Below are 12,305 nucleotides of genomic sequence, written 5' to 3' on the forward strand. Positions count from 1 at the left end.
TGCTCGTGCTCGTGTAGGGTTTTGTTAAATACCGCGCTCCATTCCGGATGGCCAGATGCGGAAGAAATCAAGGCGAGCGAGGTTCAGCGGGATGGAGCGGCGTCGGTGGTTCCGAAGCGGTCAGCTTGAATTATGTTTCATGCCAGTTACGATTCGTTCGCTTCGATTGCACTCGCGGTTGGTATAGGTTTTAATTGCACGAAAGAATGTGCGAATGTCATCCTTATGCTGCCCCTGGTGCGCACCCTTGGGAAAATGATTCAAATTCTGGCTGGACAAATCGAACATAATTATTCCAATCTCGGCACATTCTGCTCGCTGCTCCGTTGGTTGGTTTTCGCTGGAAAACAATACATCAGAGATCGTCTTTAAATAACAAATGGTGGCATACGCAAGGAATGATTACAATAGAGATCGTTCAGTGAAATATATTTCATCAAGAATCATCATAGATGATATTGATCGTTGCTCTGCCTTCACTCACCGAGTGATAGTGCTGTACTTCACATAATTGTGTCCCTGATGATGATGATGGTCGCAGGAAAAGGGTTGCGAAGGCAATCGTCGGATCCACCCGCTACTCACGCATCGCATCGTAGAATGGTTTTGACGGTGAAACATATCGCGCACGATCATCAATAATTCAGAGCATGTTTGCTGTCACTTTGCGGGCGAATATGGTCATAAAGAGCGACTCGCATGTTCGCGGCGATAACACTCTCTGCGGTGCACCGAGATCTCGTCCGTTTTTCGTACTTTTTTGTGTTGTTTGCTTCCCTCTCTTCTTGCGTTTTTCTTACGCATCGCATCGCACCGTCCGATCGATCACCCGGCCGAAGCTGGATTCGTCCGCGAATTCAAGGTGACGAGTTTTCCTCGCTCGATGACGATGACGACGGCGACGCTTTTCACTGACCGCGTCCCGCATTCTGCTCTTTCGTTCTTACAAGAAGTTCGTGCTTCCCAGGACCTGATCGCACCATCAGGTGACATGCAATGGCAAGTAAAAGCTGACCGATCGAGGGTAAAACACAGCGTAAATAGCCCCCTTTGGCTTGCCTTGGCCCCCCAACCTTTGGCGAGGCTGATGCTGAGCAAGCAGAAAAAAGTGGAAATATTTCACTTATTTATATGTTTATTTGTGTGCCAATTCGACGCTGGTTTTTATAACCGACGTCGTTTGTGACGTGTATGTCCATCGTCACGAGTGCTGTACCGAGCTCGCTTCAAATCAAAGCATCGGTAGCAGGTACGATGGTCATCCTTTCGCGTGGTTCCCGGATTGTAAGTAATGACGAACGGGGAACGGCGTGAGGTGGAAAAGTGAAGGAAATTGATGGAAACATTTTTTCGCGTTCGTTCGCGATCGGCAGCAGCTCTCGGAGACTGTATGGCTACGATTCGGGTGTGATCGTTTCACTTTGCGATATTGCTGTTTGCACTTCCGTCATTTTTACGACTACTTGGACCCTGATTTCAAGAATCGATTTTAAACTCAATAAAACTGTTAAGATTTATGATGATAAAACATGATTTAGAAACTTCCTAATCGAATAGTATGAACCGTTTGTTCCAATCAAACAACACTAGATCAAATGATTATTAATTTTGTGATAATGAATGTACAATATGTTCTGCCTATATTTTTAAATTATTTCATCACCCCTCTTTTATCATCTTCTTCCTGCGGACTATTTAAAGCTTTTGTCAGAAACAATGGCTGCCTCATCACACGCTGACTACTAAAAGTTCTTCCATTTCCAGTTTCGCGCGCGCACTCCATCTTGTCGCTTGGCGCACGCGATTTTAGCTGCAGGGCACGATCCTTGCCCGCCGCAAACGCCCGATTACGAGCACAATTTTATCACCAGCCACCCCCTTTTATGTGCTCGTGCGCACACACACACACACACACGTAAAGAGTTCACGCAAAACATCAGCAAGTAGTATGGCGGCCATTTTGAATAAATTTCCCTCCCCGCTAGTAGCCAATCGGTGCAAGGCGACCGCAGCAGCAGCAGCAAGAGTGCTACATATCGTTTCATTTACCTTGTGTCTCTTGCTTCTTGTGCCCCGCCGGTTTGTTGTTGTCCTGCTCGCCAGCCGTCACGTAATCATCGGCGCGGCGCAGGACCTCGCGGCTAAACACCTTTGTTGCCGATCAAACCCGGTTGCCGGTTGCCGGTTGCCGGTGTGCCGCGGAGTCGGCGGAATTACAGAAGTGTTCATTAAAATTCGATCCGCAAATCGGCCGATCCCTTCCCTTTGGAGCGAAAAACGTAAACTCCTCCTCCGGTCCGGGCCGGCCGGTCACTTTTGGGGTCTGCATTTTATTTCTGTAATAAAACGAATTTTATCGCGCCGTTTGCGTCAGGTATTATGAGTCCGAGACGTGCTGGTAACTGACGAGCGGGGGAGGGAGAGAAGAGGTTCATGAAAAAAAACAGAAAAACCTTCAGACCAAACCTTGAACACGAACCTGAGCGCATTTCGTTCTAAGCATTAGAGAGGGATTGCAAGTCGCAAGCGAAGGCAAAAAGGCTCGAGAGCCCTTCACCTGCCACTGCGTGATGCTGCAACTGCACCGCGGCCATGCAGGTCCTTCTCTCTCTCGCTCTCTTTCTCTCTCTAGCTCTCTGGGGCTTCAATGCAGCGTCCAGCGTATGATGATGTCGATGGGAGGGATGCCCACGTGTCAACGTTTTTCCACCCGTCATTGACACGCAGCGCGAAACTGGTGCCACTGGTTCTCTACTGTCAATCACTCGTGGCCGAGGTTGGGGCCCCAGGGCCGACATGGTTCGGTGATCGGTGGGCAAAGCAGCACACCAGAACTTGCGCCCCAACGATCGAAGGGACATTTTCTTGATAATTTTCTGTGTTTTTTTTTTGTTTTCGTTGCTGACGATGTCGATTGCTGCGCTGCGAGCGATTAAAGAACCCATTTAAGGTGACAATGGCTACGATAAAAGCAAAGTGGTAAAAATTATGCAAATCAGTGCTGCTTCAACGAGGAACGCTGCTTGCTGTGTTGGGCGTATAATTGATTGGATCCTAGCTGACAGTCCAGCACAAGTAGGCTAGACGATTTTGTTAGACAGTATAACAGTTGTTATGTTAAAGATGTTAAAGAAATTGTATTTATATGCTAGAAATCCGACCGTCTTTAGATGAGTAATAAAGTCTTTTCAAAGTCCCTTTTTCACAAAAAGGCTTGTTGCACAGACTTATATTAACGAAACCAAGCATATCAGCTTCATTTCTTGTTTATTGTTTTCTAAAACGCTGTCCACCATGTTCTTAAATGTTTCTCCATATTTTGGCCGCATAATTAGAACATTGCTCTACTGATAATCATATCATTGTACAATAAATCAATGTCAAAACATAAAGCAATTGCACCACGCGATACATTGTAAAGTATAGCAACAATTATTCTACGGCATAATGTATTCAGAGAAGCTCCAACTCTCCCGCTGTGCCTCATGCTCCAGACTCACAAAAACCCGTCTTAAAAGCGTTTTCCACTCATCAGGTGGTAAAGGATGCCCGATGGTTGCACTGTTCCTCCGAGACGAATGTGCCACCAGAGAGTTTGCTAATTATTGTCTCAGTTCATCTCACTTTAAGTGCATCACCAGCAGCAACAGCAGCGACAGCAACGCGGTTCTCGACTGTCCAGTCCACTCACCGGCTCATCAGCGGGACGCTAAACTCCCGGTGGGATGGTTGTGCAATTGTCAAATATTTTTGCAACATAATCGATTTTTTGGTGCGTGTTTGTCTTGGGCATTGGGCAAAATGTTCCCGGTTTTTGTTTTCCCTCTCGTGTGCTTTACTTTACAGAACGTCACCACAAGAGCGTCTCCAGTGCCTGGTGCTCGCGTATCACGCTGTGTTGAATGTCAATAGGAAGAGGGAGGGGTGTGTGCGTTGTGCGCGAGGAACATTTTTTCTCACCCATGTTCACTCCGGCCGGAATGGTATTTCAAGTTTTGGTAGCATCTTCTACCGAGACCACCCAAGCTGTCATCGTGGGCGATTTTTTCGAGACAAAAAAAAGCTCCAAACACCACCATTTACGGCAGGATCATCGAGCACAACAAGACAGTCAGTCAGTCAGCCAGCCAGATACGCATGGATGGCGCATGGTTGGTTGGTTGATTCGTTTTTGTTGTTGTGTGGAAGAAGAAAGATTACAGATAACATTTGGGGTCACTCTTCTATACAGGAAAGTGGCTCGTTGTAATTGAGACATCGTTCAGTGGGTTAGGTTCCCAAGCTCAAGAATGAAACCATTAAAAGCAATCTGCAGATGATGGTCCACTTATGGATGAGGAAGTTGGATTTGATGTCGTCATAGCCCGGACCTGTTTTTAATTTAAAGTAATCCGATTGAGGTCTTAAAAATCGAATAAGAACATTTCGAAGCGAGAGTTTCTAGGACTTCATAGCCTGCTATAGATAGTTTAGAGTCTAAACGGTTCCTGTACTTGTCACTTTTGATTAGAAACGCTTAAACTAGTAACTCTGCAAGCAATTTTCTTTTTAACCTCGACCATAGAACCGCCAACCAATAAAGTTGCAATTGCTTGGCATCGTAGCGACGACTTATCAAACAACAGAAGGAATGTTTCCCCTCGCCTTACCGCGCATACCACTTTCTTTCCATGCCATCGACGTGACGAGTGGGGCGTGATGAGCGGTTGAATGATGTTGGCATGATGGAAAACGACATTGCAGCCCACCCTTGGTGGACCTGGCGAATGAGCTACTAGGCCGAGCTACGCCCGCCATTCCTAAATGGTGTGGTCTATGACAAACAGCATTTTACTAGAATGAAACATCGGCGCGCGCGCGCTCGCTCGCTCGCTCGCACGTTCGCATACCCTTCTGCGCGGCCGTTATGGCAAAAACACGCAACCAACTGGCGGTGTGATCCCTAGATGGATATGCTGCTCGCCTAGATCTTGCCTGCGAGCCGTAGCTCACTCATCAAGGCCCGGTGGCACGATATCCACGATCGATCGACCGCTCGATCGATCGATGTGCGATATTCGCAACAGAAGCGACGCGATTGCGATCGCACGATTGAAGGGAAGATCCGGCCCAGAAGCCACAATACACAACCGTGCCATGGTAGACTAAATGTCGCTTCAGCTGGCCGGCTAGCAAGCATCAATCGCTCAGCATCGCAGCTCATCACGTCCTTTCTGCGCGAGCGCTCGCTGTTGTACCGGTTGAAACGGGAGATCCGGATCGAGTGGCCACGAAGCCAAGTGTTGGCCCAATAGTTTGTCTCAACGGTGTCATTAATTTATGCTGCACGCCGCTACCGCAGCCACCGCCAGTATCATCGTGTGCTCGCCAATGTCGGTTTTGGGACCGCCAGGGCTACTAGATTGATCCCCATTGCCGCCGGGCAGGTGCACGATGCCAGCACCGATGATACCGCTGGGAATAGAGAAATCGAGGAACCTGCGCGACCCTTCAAACGCCGTGGCCGATTCATTAGCTCGAGTTTCCCGTGCTCATGCTCGTGATTGTCACGTTAGCCGTGCAGCGGCAGGCTCCAAGGGCTTCCGAAGGATCCTTTTTCTAGATCAGCAGCACCTTGGCACCAGGGGCACGTTGCACGCGCACAACCGCAACGCCGGAGGGGGGTAACCTTCGGATGGTGATTGTGATTCGTGGCCATGGCCGTTTGGTGGTTAGATGAAAAATCAAACGACGTGACGAAAGGAGTTGTTTCAGTTGTCTCTGTTGTCGTTCAACCCCAGGGGAATTTCGAATAAAGGCCACACGACGTTCTACGATAACGATCATCAAAGCAGGCATTCCATATAAAATATGGAGGTTACGTATTTAATAAGAGATCGATGAATGGTCCTCGTAGCACATTGTTCACGACAGAACATTATTTGCGTTCAATTGTGGAAGGATCTTGCCATGAACTTATTAAATAAAATATACATTTATTTTACCATCGATCAGCAACGATAAGTGAGATCAAAAACAATGTTAAAATGGCAAACAGCCTTTGATTTTAGGCTTTTAACTCAGATCCTTCCATTTTATTCGATTCAATTCTATTTTACGTCTTAAAACAATGTTCTTACCGGTTTCAACAGAAGTTTCCGTTTGCATTTCTTTGGATCGCCATTTTCAAACTCTAAACAATCATCACTACCTGGCATTACGATCTTCTACGTGCTTTGCTTTAACGACATCCCGAACGGCCAATCGTTGCCGATCCGAGGTGAGGGAAATTTCTGAATTCGTAATTTGTCTTTGCCACTCAAATTTTATGGAATAGTCAAGTTTTTCCGCCACGCTGCGCTGCACGGACAGGGACCCAACAACATCCACCACCACCACCACCACCATACTCGTCGCTAGTGATCGATCGATGCACCACCAACCGCTGCGCTGCTCGCCCTCCCTTTTCCATTAAATTCGTTCAAACCAACATCCAGCACCAGCACCAGCAGCACGCGGACCTGGGACGAAAGAAGCGCGCCTATGTGTTTGCAATTGCATCTCGCGCATTCCGCATTCCTCTCGTCGTCGTCCCCACCCGGATCGGCCGGATCGGTTTCTTCCTGGTCCAGCGATGCAGCGATGCGGTATGTGCGTTTGCGGCCCAAAAATGGGCGACCGGTTGTCATGCATAAAAATAGAAAATATCTCGTTTGTCAGATCGCATTTCATCGCCGATCGCAAAACCGGGCAGCAGCAGATGATGATGCGCACAGCATCACCAACTTGTCAGCGTGCGTCAGTCGGTCTGGTCTGGCCTCTGGTCGGTGGTATCGTGTCAGCGAGAAAGCATTTCCCAAGGCTCGTGTCAATCAGCGCAGCGCAAGCCCAAGCCCAAGCCGGTTGAACGCATCTCGTTGTGTGTGTCGATTGCGACGAGTGTTATCTTCCTTACTCGTCATCGGGCGCGTCATAATTTTGCGCTCCATTAATAAAGTATGGCGGTTCCCGAGGGGGTGCAAGCGAGTGGTGGATAGATAGAGAGGGAGGTAGTTCAGGGCCCCGGGACCGGGGAGACTGATCGGCTCCGGGGTTTCGCCGGTGCACGGTCGCTGCTTGTCGTGCTTCCGAGTTGCGCACTCCGAGAGGGTGCCACTGGCTACTGGCTACTGGCGAGCAAGCACCAGACCCGGTCTCAGAGGCACACACCCCAAAAAGGCAACACCAGCAGCAGTAGCAGCAGCAGCAGAAGCTATCGAACTTTCCCAATCGGTCGAGACGGTTTGCCAAATTCGGGCGGAATATTTTATTAATGAAATACCTTACCATACCAATGATGCGTCCGGCGATTGGTTGCTTTCGCCCTCCTGCTGTCACCCTGCTGGCGAGCTGTGCATAAGCTACACGGCAGGGGGGCGTTTGCAAGCCGGGTTCGTCACTTGTTGCGCAGAAAGTCACTTGTTTGTGGCGCTCGCCATCGCTAACAGTAGCACCCAACTGTAGTAGCATCTCTAGCGTAGTTTCTATACATTTCAACAGCGTTCCTCTTGAAAAATTTCGTGAAAAACGATCAAATAAGAGCGCTTGGCTTCAAGTGAACTGATCGTACTTTTTTGTTTTATCGAATCGTTTTTGTTTTTTTGTAAAACAAGCATTTCTGGGCTTATTGGTTGCGACACTGGCACCGATTGTACGGCATCGAAAGCAAAGCAATCCATCCATCACTCGGATGGATCCATCATCATCCATCGATCCGTCCATCCATCCATCCATCGATCAGTTCGGCACATCTAACAGCGTGGCATCCGTTTTGGCGCACGACCACGATCTACGCACGATCGATCACTGCCGCCGCCTCGATCGCCGACGGGTTTGTGGTCGAATTTGGTCAGAAACGATTTATCTCGAAGCGCTACGGGCCGCGCTAATCCCTTTTTGTTTCTGATCGTGTAATGCGCACGCTGCTTATGGCAGTGGCGGCTACTACGGCCCGCGCGTGGCCATCATACGAAGCCGAAGGATGATGAGTTTATGGTGGTCGCACGAGTTTTTTTTTATCCCCGGCCGCACGCACTTTTATGTTTTGCTGCTTTTGCTACTACCTCGTTTACCCGTGCATGCATGCGAAGGGAGCTGGGTGTCACAGAGCGGGGAAACGCTATTACAAATTGCCAACTTGTCATACTAACGCCTTGATTGCGCTTTTCTCCGTTTGCTCCGTCTCGTTACACAGGATGATCGGTCACCGATGTCGTCTGGCAGTGAGTCGGACGATGGCTCGGGACCGGAATCACCACCACCAGGACCTAGTTCTAGTATCAACAGCAATCATCATCAGCATCCTAGCAGCGTTAGTGAGAAGACATCATCATCATCAGCAATAGCAGCAGCAGCGCCAACAGGCAATGCAAAGAAACAGCAGCAGCAGCAATCAATCGATACGAAACCTGAAACACTCGTGTCCACCAGTACATCAACACCGGTAGCGCTATCACCGACGGCCGCGGCCACGATGAACGCCATCCAGCAGCAGATCGTGCAACAGCAGCAAGCGCTCCAGCAGCAAATTCAGCAACAACTACAGACGCAAAAACAACAGAAACAACCGACAACACGAGGGAAAGCTTCCCTTAAAAACAAACCAGAACCACAACCAATAGCACCGGCCGTAACCAGCGTAGCGACCGCACCAGCAGTGACCAGCAGCATCGTTTATCCGGCGGCAGCCCTAAGTACGCTCCCACAGGACGTGCTAGTGAACTTGATCCAATCCGGACAGATACAGCTGCACGGTGAAGGTTAGTATTCGTGGAGTGACCCTAGCGCTCGATGCTGGATTCCTTTTTTCACGATTCTTATTACTCTGCTCTCGATCGGCACAGAAAACGGTTCCCAGCAATACGTCACCATCCCAATGCCGCTCATCAAAGCCTCCAGCTCAAAATCGTCTTCCAATGGTCAGCAAAAATCGCCCTCCGCCGGATCACCTTCCTCCTCGACGACACGGAACGGTGGCGGAAGCTCCACATCATCACGACGGAGATCGTCAGCGGCGGCCACGATTAAGACCGAAGTGTTGGACTAGCATCTGGCCGAACCGTAGGCCGTATCCACCTTTACTTTTTATCACAAACCGTTCTTATCAGGATGGCCGTTGTGTGTGTGTCCTTTATTTTGTTTTATCCTTATATTTCCCGCGAAACAATCTTGTGGCACTAGACACTACGGTCTAGTGCACCCAATGTTTAAGATATGCTTCGAAGTTGTTTATTTTTTATTCAATCAGCTCTCTTGCTCATATTATGTTGAGTTTCTTTGGCTGATACCAAATCATCACTTATTAGGGGAGGCCTGGGCGAGTCTCTTGAGATTCAATCATTGACACAAATAACAAACATGAATCGTGTTATCTATTCGCAAAGGCTTGGCGCGAATTCGGAAGCAAGAGCTCGACTGAGAGCGGTGCGGGGAATGAAAAGATCTCGATTCAAAGCGCTCAAGCTCGCGTTCCAACGGGAACGTGCAGCAACGAGCAATCAGAGGAATCGTGCCAAATTGCAACGTAACTTAAAATTATTCGCGATCTAGTGAATTAAAATTTAGGTTTTGATTAGCAAATATGCCAAATGGCACTGCTGTGTGCCAGTTCGTATTTATCTCGCCAACAGCGGAGAAAGAGAGAGAGAGAGAGACAAAGAGAGAGCGAGAGAGAGAGAGAGAGAGAGAGAGAGAGAGACAGACAGAGAGACAGAGGAGAAACAGTCCCTTTGAGTCCTTAACGTTTTGTATTTGTTCTGTTTTACAAAGTGTGTTTATAACAGCTATCTTGCTTTAAGGTTACCGTTTCATACTTTTTTTTATTTCGCGACTGGTTTCGTTCTAATATTTGTGCCCTTTTGGCACCACTGCAAAATTCTTTTATAGTAAAAGTTACACCAGACTAAAGAAAAACGCAGAAAACAAACATGTTCGATTGGTTATCTTCGTTAAGCTACGCTTCGCTATCATGATTGCTGCCTAATACATAACATTAGATAAATTTTACTAATTAATTTGTACGATAGTTTTCATAACTATTAATAATATTATTATCTTGAAATAAGAATGCCAACGGTGCGCTTCCTTGGCGCAATCCGCTTAACGTTGGTGATTGTTTTCGCTGTAAAACAGGATCAGGGCACCCAGGGTACCCCATTCTATTGTCCTTCCTCCTCCACCCCCTTCTAGACTCTACAATAAATTATATTATAATAAAACCGACAAAAGAAAACCCTTCTCCTCGCCTGTTTGTCATCATTTGCTTCCAATTGTTTTGCGCCCGCGATATGGATGGATTATGCTAAGTGCCGACCACCGGCCGAGGGCAGAACTAAGCGGCACGCAAACGCACTTAAGCACGGGCGATTGCCGGCATACCAAGTACGTTTCACTTCGCATCATTTGACCCCCTTAAGTGGCCAGCGCCGCGGGAGCTGAGGTTGCGATGTGATCGATCATAGAATTCGTAGTTAATAAAAATGCAATTTCGGTCGGTCGTTCCGTCGGTTTCGCCCCTCCATTCCTGCCCGGCCAGCCAGCAAGCTTGTGCCGGTTGGTTAATATTTCCGCGCACAGGACCGCAATCACCGCTAGCGTCCTCCCTTCAAACGCGGTTGGAATCTGAACCGGGCGGAGCCCGTACATGGTGTGGCTGCCTATTTTCGGCTGATGACAGTTTCCATTTCCTCCATCGTCAATCGGCAGCGCGAACGGAACTAATAGCGAATTCAAATCGCCATCACAACCCCACCGCGACTCCTCACCGAGCAATGATTACCGATACTTCGTGGTCACACCGTGCGGAGTTGCGGGGTTGTGGCATAGTTGAGTAGCACTTCCGTCGTCTGATTGATGGAGCTGGGGCGAGTAATTATCGTGCATGGAATTTATTAATTTCGAGACTCAACGGTAGCACAGAACGACGGTCAAACGCTTGGTATGACTACCTACATTTTTGCCGCTTAAATTGAAAGAAATAACAACATATGACGCCCTTAGGGATGATCTTCTTTTAGCGTAATAGACTGTGGATTAAATTTACAACAATTTACAATTCCTGCGAGTTCCCTCTTCCCTTTTTATTTAATTTCTTTTAAAACGAAACTAATATTATATCTCCTTTGCTAAACCGTGTCCTATGCCTACTTGTTTCGTTCTTAGAATTGTGACGCAGTAGCTCATTATCCCACACGGTTACTATGTACAAGCTGATGATGAAATTCTAATACCACAGCAACTCCTGCGCCGAGCTAGCCTACTGAAGTGACCTCCTTTCCCGAAGTGTGTATTGCAGGTGATGCAACGAACGAATCCAGCGTGTCAATGGACCCTACACGCGCTTGCACAATGCATCTAGGCATATGGAGTGGCATCGGTATCGATCGGCGAAGCGCGTGAAGACTGTCATGTGGTGTGTCATACCGACCTAATGGTACCTGTCCATAATCATTATATTATCGATTTTTCCCGCTGCCCGAAAGCAGCTGACGTGGTATCGCCATAACAGCAGAATACAAGAGAATAGAGAAAATCATATTTGTTTTGCTTCTAATGGATCTGTATCATACGTGAAACTTTACTACACCCAACGATGTCAAATTTAATTATATTATACAGATTCTTCTCACGAAAAATAATTCCATTTCACGGACCGCGTAAATCAATTACTCAGAAAAACATAGTAGGCTTCCATCTAATGTTTTAAATCCGTTGGGCTATCCGTTGGTCGGAAGATACCGAAACGACCGTTGACTTTGAACTTTTCCGCCAAGGTTGTGAACTTCATCGAAATCAATAAACAATTTCAGTTCCCCGCACCACCACTACCTGTACTGAACAGTCCAGTAAACGTTTGCTTTCAAACACACATTGTGCCATTTTCTTTTTCTCCGCCTCCACCAAACAAAAAACCCTCCTCAACAACCTACACGCAACAGCTTCTACACTTCCATGACCCTGTTTGGCCGAACTCAAGTTAACCTGAGCTAACCTTCAAGATTGAAATCCACTGATAAGCCCCCAAAGGGTAGTGCTGGCATTCGCTCCCCCCTTTTTCTGCCGTATCGAAGGTATTTTTTCATTTCGTTAAAGCTTGAACGGCCACGATTGAACGATGGTTGCCGTCGCCAGGTTTTTGGGGTCCAGGTTCAAGCATTGGCATTAAAGATGCAAAGCGTTACAAGCGAACCGAAAACAGCGGAGGGAGTTCTTTGTAATGCTGAACGACAGGGGACTGTATAACTCGTCCCATTGGTCCAACGATTCCAGAGGTCCTTGGGGTTTGTACC

General features: G+C 47.8%; 1 protein-coding gene across 1 annotated transcript in view; it reads left to right on the top strand.

Annotated features, from left to right (window-relative positions):
• Positions 1–10,234, top strand: part of LOC125956306 (serum response factor homolog) — a 109,453-nt gene extending 99,219 nt beyond the window's left edge. Inside the window, exons 3-4 of the mRNA XM_049688043.1 lie at positions 8,213–8,777; positions 8,862–10,234. Of these exons, the coding sequence (XP_049544000.1) occupies positions 8,213–8,777; positions 8,862–9,064 (768 nt within the window). The 3' untranslated portion in view covers positions 9,065–10,234. The remainder of the gene's footprint in view (positions 1–8,212; positions 8,778–8,861) is intronic.
• Positions 10,235–12,305: the final 2,071 nt, after the last annotated feature.

Source organism: Anopheles darlingi, chromosome 3 (genome assembly GCF_943734745.1).
Source record: "Anopheles darlingi chromosome 3, idAnoDarlMG_H_01, whole genome shotgun sequence".
Classification (NCBI taxonomy): Eukaryota; Metazoa; Arthropoda; class Insecta; order Diptera; family Culicidae; genus Anopheles; species Anopheles darlingi.